General features: G+C 39.5%; 1 protein-coding gene across 2 annotated transcripts in view; it reads right to left on the bottom strand.

The window, feature by feature from the left end:
• LOC124298689 (calexcitin-1) overlaps positions 1–15,587 on the bottom strand; it is a 54,042-nt gene that overhangs the window by 9,484 nt on the left and 28,971 nt on the right. The window contains exon 2 of one of the 2 annotated variants that reach the window (XM_046751049.1): positions 1,006–1,070. In XM_046751049.1, coding sequence (XP_046607005.1) covers positions 1,006–1,063 — 58 coding nt within the window. In that variant the 5' untranslated portion in view covers positions 1,064–1,070. The remainder of the gene's footprint in view (positions 1–1,005; positions 1,071–15,587) is intronic. The other variant, XM_046751059.1, reaches the window with a different exon arrangement.

The following is a 15,587-nucleotide window of genomic DNA, read 5'->3' on the forward strand; positions in this document are numbered from 1 at the left end:
GTCATCCTCGTCTTATGCCCTCCGTAAGTCTTATACCTGTACCCGCAATTTCGTATTTTTTCACCCCTCGTCTCGGTGCGTTTCAGATATTCCCCCTCGACGACACTCTCGGGATATTTTCCGCGGATCGGATCCGTCCTCGATTCAATTTTTCCCCAGCTTTATCCCGAACAAGAGAGATTTTTCAGCTCCCCGAGTTTAGATCGAAAGAAAACAAGTATACCCGGGCTTTTTTTTCACTTTCCGGAGTATGCGTGCGATTCCGAACAGTTTTCAATATTTTTATCACATGTAATTCAATTTTTATCGTGTTCTAGTAAGATTTTCCATATCGTTACATAAAATCGAACTGACTGTACGGATATTTACTATCATTATTATTTATTTATTTATTTATTTTTAAAGATTAACGAGAAAATTTCTTCATCGCGGGGGGTTTTTGCATTAGATTTAGTTCTTGTTTCGTCGCTATTTTCTTCCTACGCAGTTTCGCACGCCTTTAATCCGTCGTAGGATGGGTGGTTAAACCAAGGCAAGGAGTCCGGGGGAATTATAATGAGTTTCAAGGTAGTCTCGACTGACGGAATGGTTATATAGACAGGCATGCGCACCTAGATCAACCTCCCAAGTTTCGACAGGCATAAGCTGTTTGCGTCGAGGTTCCTCCGAAAGTGAGGAGTACCAACCAGCCCACCCAGTTTTCGAACTTTACTTCACTTCACGTCCAAGTCAGGATGAGAAATGGTGTTAATAAAATATGAATTAACGAAAATGAAACGTCGGCGTAACGAAAATCAGTTGCTTCGAAATTTCGCATCGAAAACAAAAGGATGGTGCAAAGAAGAAAAAAAAAAACATGCCGACAAATCAATTTGATTAGAGGAAAAATACTCGCATACCTGTATATGCAATACGTATAATATTCCCGTTGCGTTTATCAACTTGTTTATAAAATGAGAAATAAGGAGATCAAAAGTTTTCATCTCGCCTCCGTTTAAAACTCACCGAAGAAAACGTTGAAGACGTAGAGGAGCTTGTTCTTGCGGAAGTCTGAGATCGGCATCTTGCTGCTGAAACATAAGAGGAGGAAGAAGTTTGATTAGTTTCAGGGGTTGTGATTAGTCGAGAGCCGCCAGCGGTATCAAGAAAATATCCCCCTTCCCCTCCCCCACCCCGGAAGTTCAAGTCGGGATCAACGGGACGGCCGGAAACAATCCTCGTGAAAAACGGGAAAATTAGGGGAGAATCGAGTCCCCCAAAGTGGTCCTGGCGAGGGGTTAATGTGAATTTATATTTATCAACCAAGCTCGGGAATACATCATCGCCGGTTGAGAAATTTTTTCGGATCAACCCCTCCGTCGAGCGAAACTCGAGGAAAATTCGTTTTCACGTTCGTCGCGCCCTCGCGGGGCGTTACAATTATGCTAATGCACAGCGTGTGGCTCGTCGCGAAGCACACGGTTCCAAAATCCGCAACAATCCGTCTCCTCGCCACCCACGCAATGATCTCGCCTCGTACAATTCGACGAAAGCTGTAATAAATTTTATCCCGGCACGGGAGCGGAAGCTCTCATCTTAATCGTTCGTCTTCACCGAAATTCACCGTGAATATTAACATCTGCGGGTAAAAAACAAGAAGAAGGAGAAGAGAAAAAGAAAGAAAAAAACAAAATATCTGCATAGAATCTGCGATACGAGTATTAAAATAAACGCTTCATGGGATAAAAACACTTCTCGTTTCTCAGTCTCGCGAAATTTCCGTCGCAGTTCGCTTATTTCTTATTTTTTTTTTTTTGTTTCCATTACTTTTTTCACCCTGCAAAAAATTCTCAGCGTCAGCATTCGGGCGTAGGATTTTTTTCTCTATAATTAAAAAAAAAAATTTTATTGCAATCTACGATAAAACAAGACGTTGTAGATTTCTTTCTTTTTTTTCTTTTTTTTTTTCTTTGCGATCATATAAAACAAACTGGTGCAATAGGATGCAGCTTCGAATGAAATTGATTCGGAGAAACGATTGTTGCTGACAAATCGCGCATCTTACACACACGTATGCAAATACGGACGGAAAAAGATGAACGGTCATCACCAGGCGTGGCGAAAAAGCCAAATTGAATAATTATTATTCCCTTTGTTGTATTTCGAGTACGGTTTTACTTCCGTATACGTACATGTGGGTACACCGTACATATATGTATATAATATGTATAAAGCGCGTTCAATAATTTCGCCTACACGTGGAAAGTTCGCAACGGTTATGTAGGTAAACTCGTCCGAGATGCTATTATGCGACTAGGTATCAGAGAATATGTATCTGCATTTCCGTAGAATCGGAGACGGACGATGAGTATAATTATAATATACGTACGTAATACGTGTGTGTCGGGATGTAGATAGATTTAATCTGGTATAGGTATATATATATATGGGGCTGGGGGGAGGAGAGGACATTTCGCTTGACGGCTTTTCTCTCCGCGTCTCGAGTGCAGGGGACGGTATGCCTGACAAGAGAATTATAATGCCGCCTAGACTGCTTTGCAGGTTCCCATTTTCCGTAAAACGAGATCTAATTTTACGGTTACGCCTTAGATTATACTCGTAGAGAAGGTTTCGCCGGCTGCGACAGGCGACGAGAAAAGATTCTCTCGCCTTTTACGATCTCGCAATACACGGTCCAAGAATGAACCAATAGAAAGCGAGAAGGGAGCAAAAGGAGAAGAAAAGCGTGAAACGTATTTAAAAGAATAAGAAAAGATACGGAATATGTATATATATATATATATACACAATACAGAAAAAAACGTAGCGAAAGCTTATCGCAGCAGCTTCAAATTCCGGAGATGTACAAAAATAAAAGTACGAATAAAAAGCTCCGTTCAGTCTTACGCGACGTCTCTTATCAAGCGTTGATTTAATTATTTTCGTTATATTTCACGATCCTCTGAAGCGTGTCGTGCAGGAAATGAAACGCGACGGAAAATTTATCGCGTTAAAAAATACCTGCCGTTATACGAACGGATTGTCTCTGTAATAAATTTTGTATAAATGTTTTCTATACAAGTATAAACTGATCGACAAACGATTGTAAAAATCTGAGAGCTTTCAGATTGTGAATATATTTTTACAATGTCGCTGGTATAGTTATTATTGATTATTAATTTTGATCGTCGAGTGTCCGACTACCGAAAATTGCAAAGTTATAAGTAAAAGATAAAAAGGTAAAAAACAAAACAAAAGACATGTACGTATAATAATATATACTTTTTCAAAACTCCTCTACGGACTGCATCCCTCAATTTAGACATGACCAGGATGATAAAGGAGGATGGACTTTGCTGCGGTACACTGGTATCCAAAAAATCGTCTAAAACAAGGAGAAAATAGTAAAGAAAAAAAGAAATTGAAAGCAAACACCAGATCCTGCACTCAGCTGGCTTTGTAAAGGTGACACGTTTCGCAAATAATCATAGCAGAAGAGCGCTAAGCTTTTTGTTTTCATTTTGCTTCCTTTATACACACGCTTCTTTTTCTCTTTCTGTCCATATTTTTTTTTTTTCTCTTCTTTTCTTTTTTCCTACAAAATGACCGCACGTGGATGCAATCCGCGTCCATCAAGCAGCACTGCAAAGTAGAGACTCTGATAATGGAGTTTCCTTTTCCTCTTTTACTGTCGAGGTAATGAGAGAAAAAAAAAAAAATAGAAAGAGATAGACGAAACAGAAGGGGAAAGAGAGAGATAGAGAGGAAAGAAAAAGTGAACGACAGCGCGGACCTCGACGATTGAGATATTTTTCTTGTTCACCTTCGAGTGGGAGCTTTACATTCTTTCAGGAATAAGAAAGCTCCTTTAGTATAATATTATGTCTGGGTCGGTAGGTGTGTGTGTATATGTATATATACATATACGTGTACGATACATATATATGGTATATGGTACGTGGTAGATGGGATAAATGGCAACGGCTGTTACTCGCGTAACTGCCGCAGCACCGCGCAGACTCGTTTCGCGGGTTTATCGACGAGCTTTAACTTTTTGTCAATGGACGGTGACAATACGATGCTAAAGTCGAGCTTTCCCTACGAACGGAAATTCACGATTTGTATGTACATGCATCATTGAACAACGTGCAAGCTTCTGTATACCTAATTATTGTAAAACAGTGCGGGCAAGCGATTAATCGCGATGATTGTAAATAATAAAAAATAATGAATGAATCGGAAATAAAACTAGTTCAAGAATTCGTTTTTCTTTTACCTATGCTGCACGTAATTGAAACTTGTTATTTATTGCTTGTGAAAGTTTATCATTTAAATACGTACATTTATAGTACCTGTCCGCGTAATATTGTTCCAAACGGTGAAATCATCCGTTTTCCCTCCCTTTCTAGTGGTCGTCGTATATAAAAGTTTCGCAAAGCTTTCACGCGTTAAAAGAAAAGTGAGCTTACCGCGCCAACCATCATTATCCTAAAAACAATCCTGTTTCAGACTTTAAACTGTAAGCATGTAAAGCATATCTCCGTACATTTAACTTTGCTATCTGATAATTCGCTTAATAAGTTCGCGAACCTAATTATTTATTCCGTAACGCCTAGTTCGTGACAACATAATATACAAAAACGCGCGAATGAACAATTATCGTAAATTATTGTACACGCATGGATAGGTAATATATTACACCCTTTGTTTACCGACACATAAGTTAAGGGTGGATGTGTCACTGACCGAGTTTTGATATCGCGTGAGTTTACATATATATATATATGTATGTATATACGTACAGATACATATATAATCTGGTCGGAAAACGTGACAGACTTTTTCGTCGTTTCCTCTCCGTTTTTATTTCTCTCTTTTTATTCTTATTCACTTGCTTCTTTCTTTCAATTCCCGTGTTTGAAAAATAATACTCACGCTGCACGTTATTATTTCACGTTATACGTATACGTACGTGCAAGTTGTACGCGTACTGCGTTATCAATTTAAAAGATACGATGATTACATGATTTCGGCGATACGATCGAACGCGAAAGCGGAGTACAAGTGAATATTTCGCGATAGGAAATTGTTCGACATCGTTGCACCGATTCTGTGTCATATATAAAATCAAACGGCAACGATTTCGATTAAACTTTCACGCAAATACTATACGTATACCCACGATTCGTTGCTATCGAATTTTTCATCGGAACAAGAGGATGAGAATAAAAAAAACACAAGACTGTTTCAAAAAGCTCTTGACCAGAAAAGTGGTTAAAAATGGTTACCCGAATGAAAAAAGGATTTATCATCGTGGACTCGTAATTCCCGTATCGCTTTGAAGATTATCCCGTATACTGCGGTATGAAAAAAAGAAATTCAATCCCTCGCGCATCGTATCTATTATTATATCTAATACGTATATGTATCATGGAAAATGTCGGATGCAGTATTAATAATTAGCCGCCCCGCGCGTGATATGAAAGGGGGACGAGAATAAATCCTATCGAGTTACCTTCCCCGACATAAAGCTCTCCTCCGTATAACTCAAGGTCCCACATTTTTTTTATATTAAAAAAGAAACGGGCGTATAAACTTGAGTCGAGAATTTCAATGGTACAAAGTGAAAGGGTGAGGAGAAAAAAAAAAGGGAGAGTCTCAATAAAGAGTAACAAAGGTAAGAAGACTGGAGAAATGAAAAAAAAAAAAATGAAGAATAATTATCAATAAAATGTATATGCAATATATATGAGCAGGTGTGTAAGATTTCAATTCGTGATCAGCAAAATCCTGCAGAGGTTTTTTGAAAAATCGTCTCCATTGTAGGGATAATACCCCGAAGCACGCATGTTTTAATAGCCAGCAGATGAAATGATACAAATTCTCATACCTATATACGTATATTGCGTGTACATAAAACCCAGGCGGAGCTTTAGAGCCTCCGGTATTTACTGCCTGGGTGGAAATGCGTTAATTAAATTAGAAGTTGACGTCGGTGGCCATCTTTGGATAATGAAGATGGAATTCGGGAGGTTGCAGGTTGGCGGCCCGGGGTTTCGCCTTTGCTTTTCCCCCGTAAGATCGATCCCGACACGCGTGCACGCGGAAGGACGACTTTCGATTCTCGCCATACGCGGCATATTTTTTATACCAAACAAGAACTAATACGTGCGACGTCGAGGGTATCTTTTCCATCCCCGGCCCGACACGTTTATATGTTTTTTATATTCTATATGGGAGGTGCACGGACGTTTGTACGCGAACGCGCGCACACGCAAGTTATACGCAACCCTTTGGAAAAATGACACGAGATCCCGAGGGAGATACATGGAGCAAGAAATGTGCGAAGAGCCTATTTATAGGTATATATGTATACATATGGTATATTCCATATGCTTGTGTCACGTGCGTGCGAAGCTTGGAAAGTAAATCGTATATATCCTTCTCTTTATAAACTTCTTTTTTCTCATCACCTTCGGAGACCCTTTTCCCACAGCTCGTTCGGTTTTCTAAGCCTTTTCTTCGTCGCCGCTCATTCAGTTTCTCTTTGCCGACCAGTGTGCGCTGTTTTCTATCGTATGTACCCACGTTTTTCACACGAATCGCAACGGGATCGAAATTAATATTTTTTCGACAAAGGACCCCGCAGAATTCTGATGGAAATTGGCTTGCGATCGAATATTGGTTGGATTGTTAGTATGTCACCTTTACAAAAAACTTTTATTCCCGCATATCTTTGAGAATCGGCCGTGCAGTTTTTTAAGTGATTTGTTTGATTTCAAGTCCCCTTAAGACTTCATAATTTATGAAAATCACGAAAGCCATGGATATCAAATAAATCTGAACACCCTTCGACCGAGGCCTGTATCTCGGTGACTAGTGATTTTTGGGACTTGTATCCGTGAGAAATTTTGATCGGGAAGATATGTACTCAACCAAGAACCAATTTTCATAAGGATACTGCGATGTCTTTTATCGAAAAAAGTAAGCTGACGTGATTTTCCTAAAAATGTACCAAGAAAGGTGATCCTCTGATTATAGATATTGATTTTTTATAACGGCGGATCGAAGCTTTAAAGTTGCGATCCCATCCAAAGCGTCCATGTTACGTATGCGTATATATATATATACTTGAGTAACGCGCCGCGAGTATCGGGAAGAACCGAAGCTTGATACGTGCGTTTACATCCATACGTGACAACGATTTTCGAAATTCGTGGCACGTCGTCGCGTGGCTGTTTTGTAGGTATAATGTATGCGTACGTACACATGCTAATACACCTACGAAACGGTTCGCGGTTTAGTATTCCATGTATGTATAAGGTATGTAACCAAAAACCACTGAAGGATATAAGACCGAACAAAAGGTGGAGAAAAGTGTGAGGGAAGAGAAACAAGAAGGAAAAGGACGAAGTGCCGAAACTAGGCTGATCAGCACGGCGAAGTATATATATATAGTATATAGATATGTAAGACGTGCAGAATTCTCATGTACGTATTATACTTGTCGTTTCCTATGTGCGTAATGTATATACTTACATGTCCGCATCATGTACACTACTTTTAACCACATAATGTACAGGGAAAGCAAATTTTAAAGTTTTCTCATCAGACTTTGAGTGGAGATTTTTAAAGTACAGCGTCATTATATGAGTAGGAAAAGAAAATCATGATTTCTTGCGCAACTTCGGAGGAAAGAAAAAAAAAACCGAAACTCAAATATTCCTCCAATGTGTTCTGTATAAAATTCAATTTACACAAGGTACCGAAATTTCTTAAATTACATTTCTGCGAAGATACAGTAAACTGTTTTCACTTTTTTTTTCTTTACCTCTTAAAGGAAGAAAAATAAGGAGAAGAATTACATAATCGACAATGCTGAAAGTTGCTTAAAATTGTTCAAGTCTCAATAACGTGTAGAAAGGGCTGATCACTTATAAACTAATATCCCTGTAGACAAGGGAAAAAAATCGCGTAAACATATCGTGTATAAAGAGGATCGAGTCACCGCATCCCATCTGCAGGTGAGCCAATATATTATAGGAACGAATTGACCGGGTTAGCTTACTCCAAACGAGTTTTACCCTTGGGATTCCGGAAAAGCTATAAGTAACCTGCAATCGGAGGGCGAAAAAAACAGGAAAAGGGATGAAAAGGGACACGGAATAATTAGATCGACTCGATCCCGTTCTCCCTCTCTGTTCGTTAGAAAAATAAAAAAATACACCACATCCAGAAGTTGTATGACAAAAATACAGAAGCGACAAAAAAGTTAAATGAAAAATAAAAAAAAACTAAAAAACAAAAGCCAACAAAGTACGAAAATTGAAAGGGAAAATTACAAAACGATGAGGTAAAAGCCCCGAGGCAACCAGGGACAAATTTAACCACTCGTAGGGTCGAATGGTAACAGAGTTCGCAACTTTGTCGGCGGAGTAATAAAAACAATGCCGTTTCGCCGTTCATGCAGGCAAATGAACCGCCGGCATGCGGTCGACGTCGTCTCCTATCTCAATTATATATGCAGCGGCTTCGCGATACACTCGCAGTGTGTTTTAGGAGGTTTGAAGTGTAGGAATTACACGATATGGAAGCGCGGGTGTCGTCGGCAGAAACTCGACCTCGCCTCCATAGATCTGCAAATTTTCCACTGCGAGTCGCTAATTCGATTCGTAACGGTTCCGTTAATGTGCTTTTTCCCTTCTTTCCCGAGCTATAAGATCGCTTCAAACTCGGGCTTATTATCACGAGCTTTAATTAGAATCGTGTAGAAAAGTTGGATGAAAGTTCGTGAAATTACGGAGAATCCGACCTACGTAACCTCAAAGGGAGCGAGAATCGGCCGCAATTGTAAATTTATGGTCTTTCCGACTTTTTTCAATTTCCACAAGAGCGCATCATGGCAATCTCTGTTTTAAATAAATTTTCTAATTTTTCGAAACGACTTCTGCATTACTCGCGAGGGGGGAAGAAGTACGAAAGTGAAGCGATTCGATTACTCGGTCGGTACATTGCGACGCTAATTTTTAGCGCGTAATTCAAACCCTCCTCTTCGACCCGTAAACTTTTCAGGCGATTCTTTAAGAAAATTGTTATCGTCTCCTCTCTTTCCCGAACTTCGCACGAGTCGCGTATTCTTCCACGATACGATTTTCGCGAATTTACCGTAATATCTCATCGCACATACCTCACACCGCAACATTTCGGAGTAAATGAAATTCGCCTTGGCGTAAGGGATGCTCTGGCAGGGAGGAAACTTTGCCAGAGTGAGAGGATGTATAACGCGAGGGATGCGACGTAACTTTCGGACCCGAATGGAGTCGACACCCTCCCTTCCACCCGCCCTCTGCCACATTTTGCAAAACGCAGTGGTCGGCTCGGCTCTCTCTTGCCGTGCTGCTTTTCGACCGACAATGAGAACTGTTCTAAACACCTGCAGGTTTAGAAGGTGTTTAGGTGCCTCGGTTATACACACACACACACACATATATATATACGACTACCAGAACCACATTTCGTTATAATAGGTATAAAATAATACACTAACATTGTGGTGTGCAATTTAGGGTGGTCCGAAAGAATCGACTATTTTTTCTTCAAAGTCACATGTTTAATAGTTGTCAGAGAAAGAAATAAGACGCCTGTTATAATTTGAGCCTTTAACGTTAGTATTTAGTGGTTCCCGAACGCAATTTTCCATCTTCCATTTCAATAACACGCAAAAATGATTTCAATGATTTCTTAATTTTGTCGGTCTACAAAAAAGGTCTCTTATGATTTTTCGATAATTAAACTATTTCAAAAGTTATTCAAGGTTAAGGTTGAAATCATGTAAAAATTCCCTTTTTTTCAAGATCAACAGCGAAAATATTAGACTCGTCGGAAAATATTATGGAATTTTTTTTTGTGGAGCACTTGAACCGCTATAAAATTAGGTCATTGAATTAATTTTCAACTTGAGCAACTTATTTTGTAATTACTACAAGTTTAAAAATTATAAAGCATAAATCATCGTTATCACACGGATGAAAAGTTTTCGAATACTTTATTTTTTCACGAAAAACGTTTCGTTTTATCATCTGATTTTTCTAAAACAAAGGACACCTAATAAAAACCTGAACATTTGAAACATCGTCAATTGATTTCCCGTAAAAATCCATCTACTCTCACTTTCATCTTCGTCTCTAATTTTTTATTTATCAATTAAAAAAAATAAAAACCTACTCGAAGAATAACATTGTTAATCAATTCTCCCGCCAATTTAGGTTTCGTCGTCTTCGCGCCCCTTTTTACCTTCTGTAATTTTCCTCGTCGTTCGATTTGATTTTGACGGAAGGTTTATCTCATACGTTATCCGATAAACAACGCATTACACCTACAGAAAATTGAATGTGTAATATGCAAGAATACACATATAAATATACATAGGGTATATAATTGCTCAGTAGCTCGGGGTCTAATTGTTTGTATCAGTCCATTGTGCCCCGCGCGCGCAGCTTAATTAATTAATCACGTTCAATTATACGAGAACAATTAAAGCTCGTTTGGACGGACGGATTATGCCCTTACACTGTAGTTCCGCACCAGAATGCTCCGGCTTGATTTTCACTCATTTTCTCTCTCACTCTCGGCCTTATTCCGCGCAACTAATTCAGTTTATCCTCTACGGCTATCGCCGAGGATGTTTAATCACTTCATCCCCCTCCTTTTCCGCTCCAAACAACAGATCCCCAAGTATGAGAATAAAATAGACAGATTCTTCGCTGATCAAGGATGAATTTCGTCCTTAATAATATAATAAATAAACTCCTCTCGATTACGGCAAGGAGAATTTTATTAAAAATATTGCACAATGAGGAAGAATTTTCCGTTTCAGCAGTCACGCAAATGTTCGCATAAATCGCGGTGAAAATTTATCAAAGGTATAACAACAATAAAATCTCTTAAACCCCTCTTGCTAATTCCATCGAAGTATATATAACGATCTGTACATTGTTTAACAACCGCGTTAATGTAAGTTTTCGTAAAACAGGCCATTCAACGAAAGTTGTTCAAAGGCGGTGAGTTGAGCGGAGAGGGGGGGGGGGGGGGGGTGGGGGGTGGGGGGGAGGAGAGAGGAGAGAGGGTAGAACGAGCTCTTTAAAGATCGCTTCAAGCTCCTCTCGGTCCATTGTGTTTCTCGTGTTTTGCGAGGATGCTTGAATCGCGTTTCGTCCTTCAACAAAAGGCGAAATTCGTCGCAGCAGGGCTGAGCTTATTAGCTCACGAAACCTGCCGCTGTAACTAAAGAGTAAGAATATTCGGAAGAAGAAGAAGAAGAAGAAGAAGAAGAAGAAAAAGAAAAAGCTAACAGTGTTTGGGGAGAAGAGAAACTCGACTATTGAAAGAAAGAAAAAACTCAAGAGAAATTATCACTTTTATCTGTACGATTAAGTTTTTGCCCTCGCCGCTGAGCTCTAAGTTGTATACGTATAACACACATGTTTGCGTCGAATGTGCGTACACCTGTAACGTGTTTGCATGCCGAATATCCGCGGAAGGGTGGCGAAAAAAAACTGGTTGGGTAAAAGAAAAAAAAAAAAAAGAAAGTAATAACAACAACGGTGCTGAGAAAAAACGAAACCGAGAAACCCCGGGGATAAACGAGGCGTCCAATTAGGAACGCCTGACGAGATTGTGTCATATTTAGCAGAAGGAGAGATGAATGAAAAAACGGGGGAAAAAAAAACAACACCGTAATGAAAGAAAAAAGAAACGTATGAAAAGAAAACGAAAATAAACGAAGAAAGACGAAAAAGGAGACAGAAGATGAAATGTGCGAGAAAGGGGGATGAATTATGCTTCACTTCAAACTATTGCATTTCTCTAATTATTTCTCGCAGGACAATTATGACTCGTAGTAAGAAATACGTGATTTTATTTCGTTGGCTCTTACATCCTACATATATTTTCAATTCTCTTCATCCCCCGAATTTTCTTTATCCGCAAATTCTCAGTCCCTTAACCGAACGAAGATTAGAAGGGTTGGGATCTACACTCGAGGTTCGAAGCTTTATTCGTGCTTTTTCCTCACCTCCCGAAACCCCCCGGGGGGGAAAAGGGTAAAAAGGCTTCTATCATCGAAGTAGAGAAAATCGTTACGAGTCTTACAGCTAGCTACAAAATTGCGGCTAATATTCGGAGGGGGAAATTCGTTGCCAAAAATTTACCGCGTTTTCCGCAAAAGTTGGGACGAGAGAGAGAGAGAGGGAGAGGGATTGACTGATTGATTGATTGATTGATTTTTGTTCACGCCTTCGTTACACATTGAGGCTACAACGTGTAACGTGGAAACAACGCAAGTTTGAAAAATCGTTGAGAAATCAGATCAATATAATCGAGTACTTATAGCAATAATAATAGCATGAGAAAAGGAGGAATTGTCTTTCAAACTCTCACACTTACTACAGTACTATAAGCAGCCGTATCGACGATTAAAAAGCTTCCACTGCATGCGATAAAACAAGTATATTTTCGCAAAACGATCCTACATTATCGGCCATTGTTATTCTTACTACTATTGCTATATCCTTCTGTTTTATTACCGTCGAGGATTTACATATTGCACTTATAGTATCGCTATCTGCTCGTATATACGTACTGGAAAATTTATCACTTTTATATTCAGCGAATTACCGCTACCTATTCAAATCCACTGATCGTATATATGTACATGTGTGTATGTGCAACGCATACATATTAAATATTGTATTATTGTTATTATTATTGTAACAATATCTCGACGAATAAGATGGATGCGAAATATCCGTACTGTTATATTTAACTCGAGTTTTTTAATTTTGTGCACAATTCTCCTTCCCTCTCTCTGTCTCTCTTTTTAATTTCTTTGCCGGAGAACGAGGGAAATTTATTCGTTCAAGACGTTGGAGAATAAGGGAGGGGGAGGAAAAGCGGAACGAAACGAGACGAGACGAGACGAGTCGCGTTCTATCCTCCTCACCTTCCATCCTCGCCCGTCATCCCGATGGAATATATTTTGCCTAGGTACGATTCAATTTCCACGTCGAATAATCATCTCGTCAAAGCTCTCGACACCCGCACCTGTCACGATTTCATTTACACGGTTTTACACATGTATCTACGCTTACGGCGCGTACGTCGTACACGTACACATAACCAACCCTTTACATATGTGCGCACATGCATGCCTCTACATACCTGAATCCGAGTCGCGGAATCGCGGCAGCACTTTGCAGTGATTAAAGGTATGATCAAGTCGTCCGCCTGTCTCCACTCGAGTTCCCGTACATACCTGGATACCTCGGCACGATTCTACGTATTACGCGTAACGTATACCTACGGATTTCCCTCGACATCCCTGCGGCGTTTCGAATTCCCCGGAATAATCCCATTCCCAAAATTACTTCCATCGCACGTTCGAGTAATTCCGACCAACTTTCGATTATTAATTTTTTACCGCCATTCCAGCACCCTTTTTCCCCCCGTGAACGAACAGTTTTTTAATTTATTTCGGAATATGGTTGGGCAATTTTTAATTATGTATAGCCTGAAAAGCTTTGCACGTAACGTTCAACCGCAACGTAATTCACTTCGCTTAACAATAGCGATGGCCACTGAGTCAAAAATTGATCGATTAATCGATCGTTTCGTGTTTTTTTGAAACGGTCCACATGAATCCAAAATTTCATAAATTTCGGTACCTAGTCTTAATAGCGGAAAAGTTTTTTGACAATTTACGGTTTCGTTCGAAATATTTTTCAATATCGGTTGAAAATATTCATTCACCTTTCACTTATTACGTCAAACAAGTGATTACTAAGTAAGACAATGATAATGATTTATCATTTGATCGCTTGAATCGATATCGCGTTGCGTTCCTAACGGTAGTAAGAAAACAAAAACCGATTTTGAGGAAAAGTAATCGAGTTTGAAAAATAATGGATTATTTTCGGTCGTTCTAACTGCGTACAACATTATTTCGCAGACTGTTCTTCAGGGAGAATAAGAAGATATCCCGCTCCGCGAGTCGTATCATCAATCATGTTCGCCTATTCATACGATATCACAGGCAGCCTGTCGAGTAACGTATGTCATGTATATAAAATAAGCTGCGCAGAGCAGAAGGATGATAGCTGTATCGGTACATGAGAATTGTTTTTGCAACGCTTGAGGAAAAAGCGATTTCGTTTCAAGCAGGGGGTTTGCGATATCTTTATGTACATGCACAGTATATGTATACGTACATATGCACATATGTGTACAGGTACGTTATATATTCTGCGTATAGGCAGTACGTTATTTAGTATCGAACGTCTTCCCTCTCGCCGAGCGTGAAGGAAAAGTAAATAAAATACGAGAAATACCTTAAATAAATAAATAAATAAACATCAATCTTGTTGATCGACTGCGGGGTAAATACACCAACTTCTTACGTATCTACGTACGATATTTAGTTTCAAACTTGGCACGACCCGGCGATCTGTTAGATTTTCCACTCAACGTTTTACCGCACACGTGTATATGTTACCATGTATGCGTACACGTGACAAGGTAATACTTAAATTCATATTTATATGATGAAATCTCGGTTAAAGCAATGCCGCATGCCTTCCTACGCTTGGGAATCGGCCAAGTGCAGATGTTATTGGATTACGGGGCCGAAACTTATTTATTGAATTAAAGAAGGAAGAAGAAAAAAAGGGTGAAGGAAGACATAGGCTAGAAATTGCTCCATCATATTTCCTCTCATATTTTCCCCTCTTTTGATTTTTTACCAGCATATCGGACGCGGAAACTCCCGACTATCGAAGAATATCCAAAGAGGTAGAAAGATTAATCTGGCGTTGTAGAAAAAGAAACAGAGCTTAGAAAATAAATACATACGTACAATCGAGATCAAATGGCGCTTCGATATGATGAAAGAACGGAAGAAAAAAAGGAAACTATCTCATCGTCACGGATGATTGCGAACACGATGCGAGTAGAGGTGTACCTATAACGCTGAAGCACTGCTGTGATTACGAAGAGAAGAAAAAACAGAGAAGGGAAATTGAGAAACAAAAAATGAATGAGAAGAGTGTAAAAAATTGGTTTCAAGTAAGATTTGAGAAATATAATTGTTTACGTTATTGACGCTCAAGATAAAAGAGAGGCAGAGAGAGAGAGAGGCAAGTCTCTGGCTATAACCCGACCTAAAGTAAATATTGAAAACTGATTTAGAGAAACATTCCTCAGGCTGCAGTGTTTATTTAAAGTTTCAATCTCGAACGAACGAACCTCGCGAGCTTATCGCTCGGCAGGCTCTCCAGTTTCACCCGACAAAGTCCGAATGATCCACGTTGCGAAAATGCAACCTTCCGATGAAAAAATCCTCGAAAAGCCAAAGAAACGATTCCGTCCAGTCCGCGTCTTATTTTTAATGAAAATAAGTAAGTAAATCATCGATCCAAATAACATGCCCATGTTAGAGAAGTGAAACTGAAGGAGAGTTTTCTAAACCGTGTGATAAACTCGATCAGTTCGATCCGGGTTTACGAGGATAGCTGTAACAGATTTGTAACGAGCGATTCCAACATCTCGCCGAGCAA

The sequence above is a fragment of the Neodiprion virginianus genome, chromosome 1 (assembly GCF_021901495.1).
Source record: "Neodiprion virginianus isolate iyNeoVirg1 chromosome 1, iyNeoVirg1.1, whole genome shotgun sequence".
NCBI classification, from domain to species: Eukaryota; Metazoa; Arthropoda; class Insecta; order Hymenoptera; family Diprionidae; genus Neodiprion; species Neodiprion virginianus.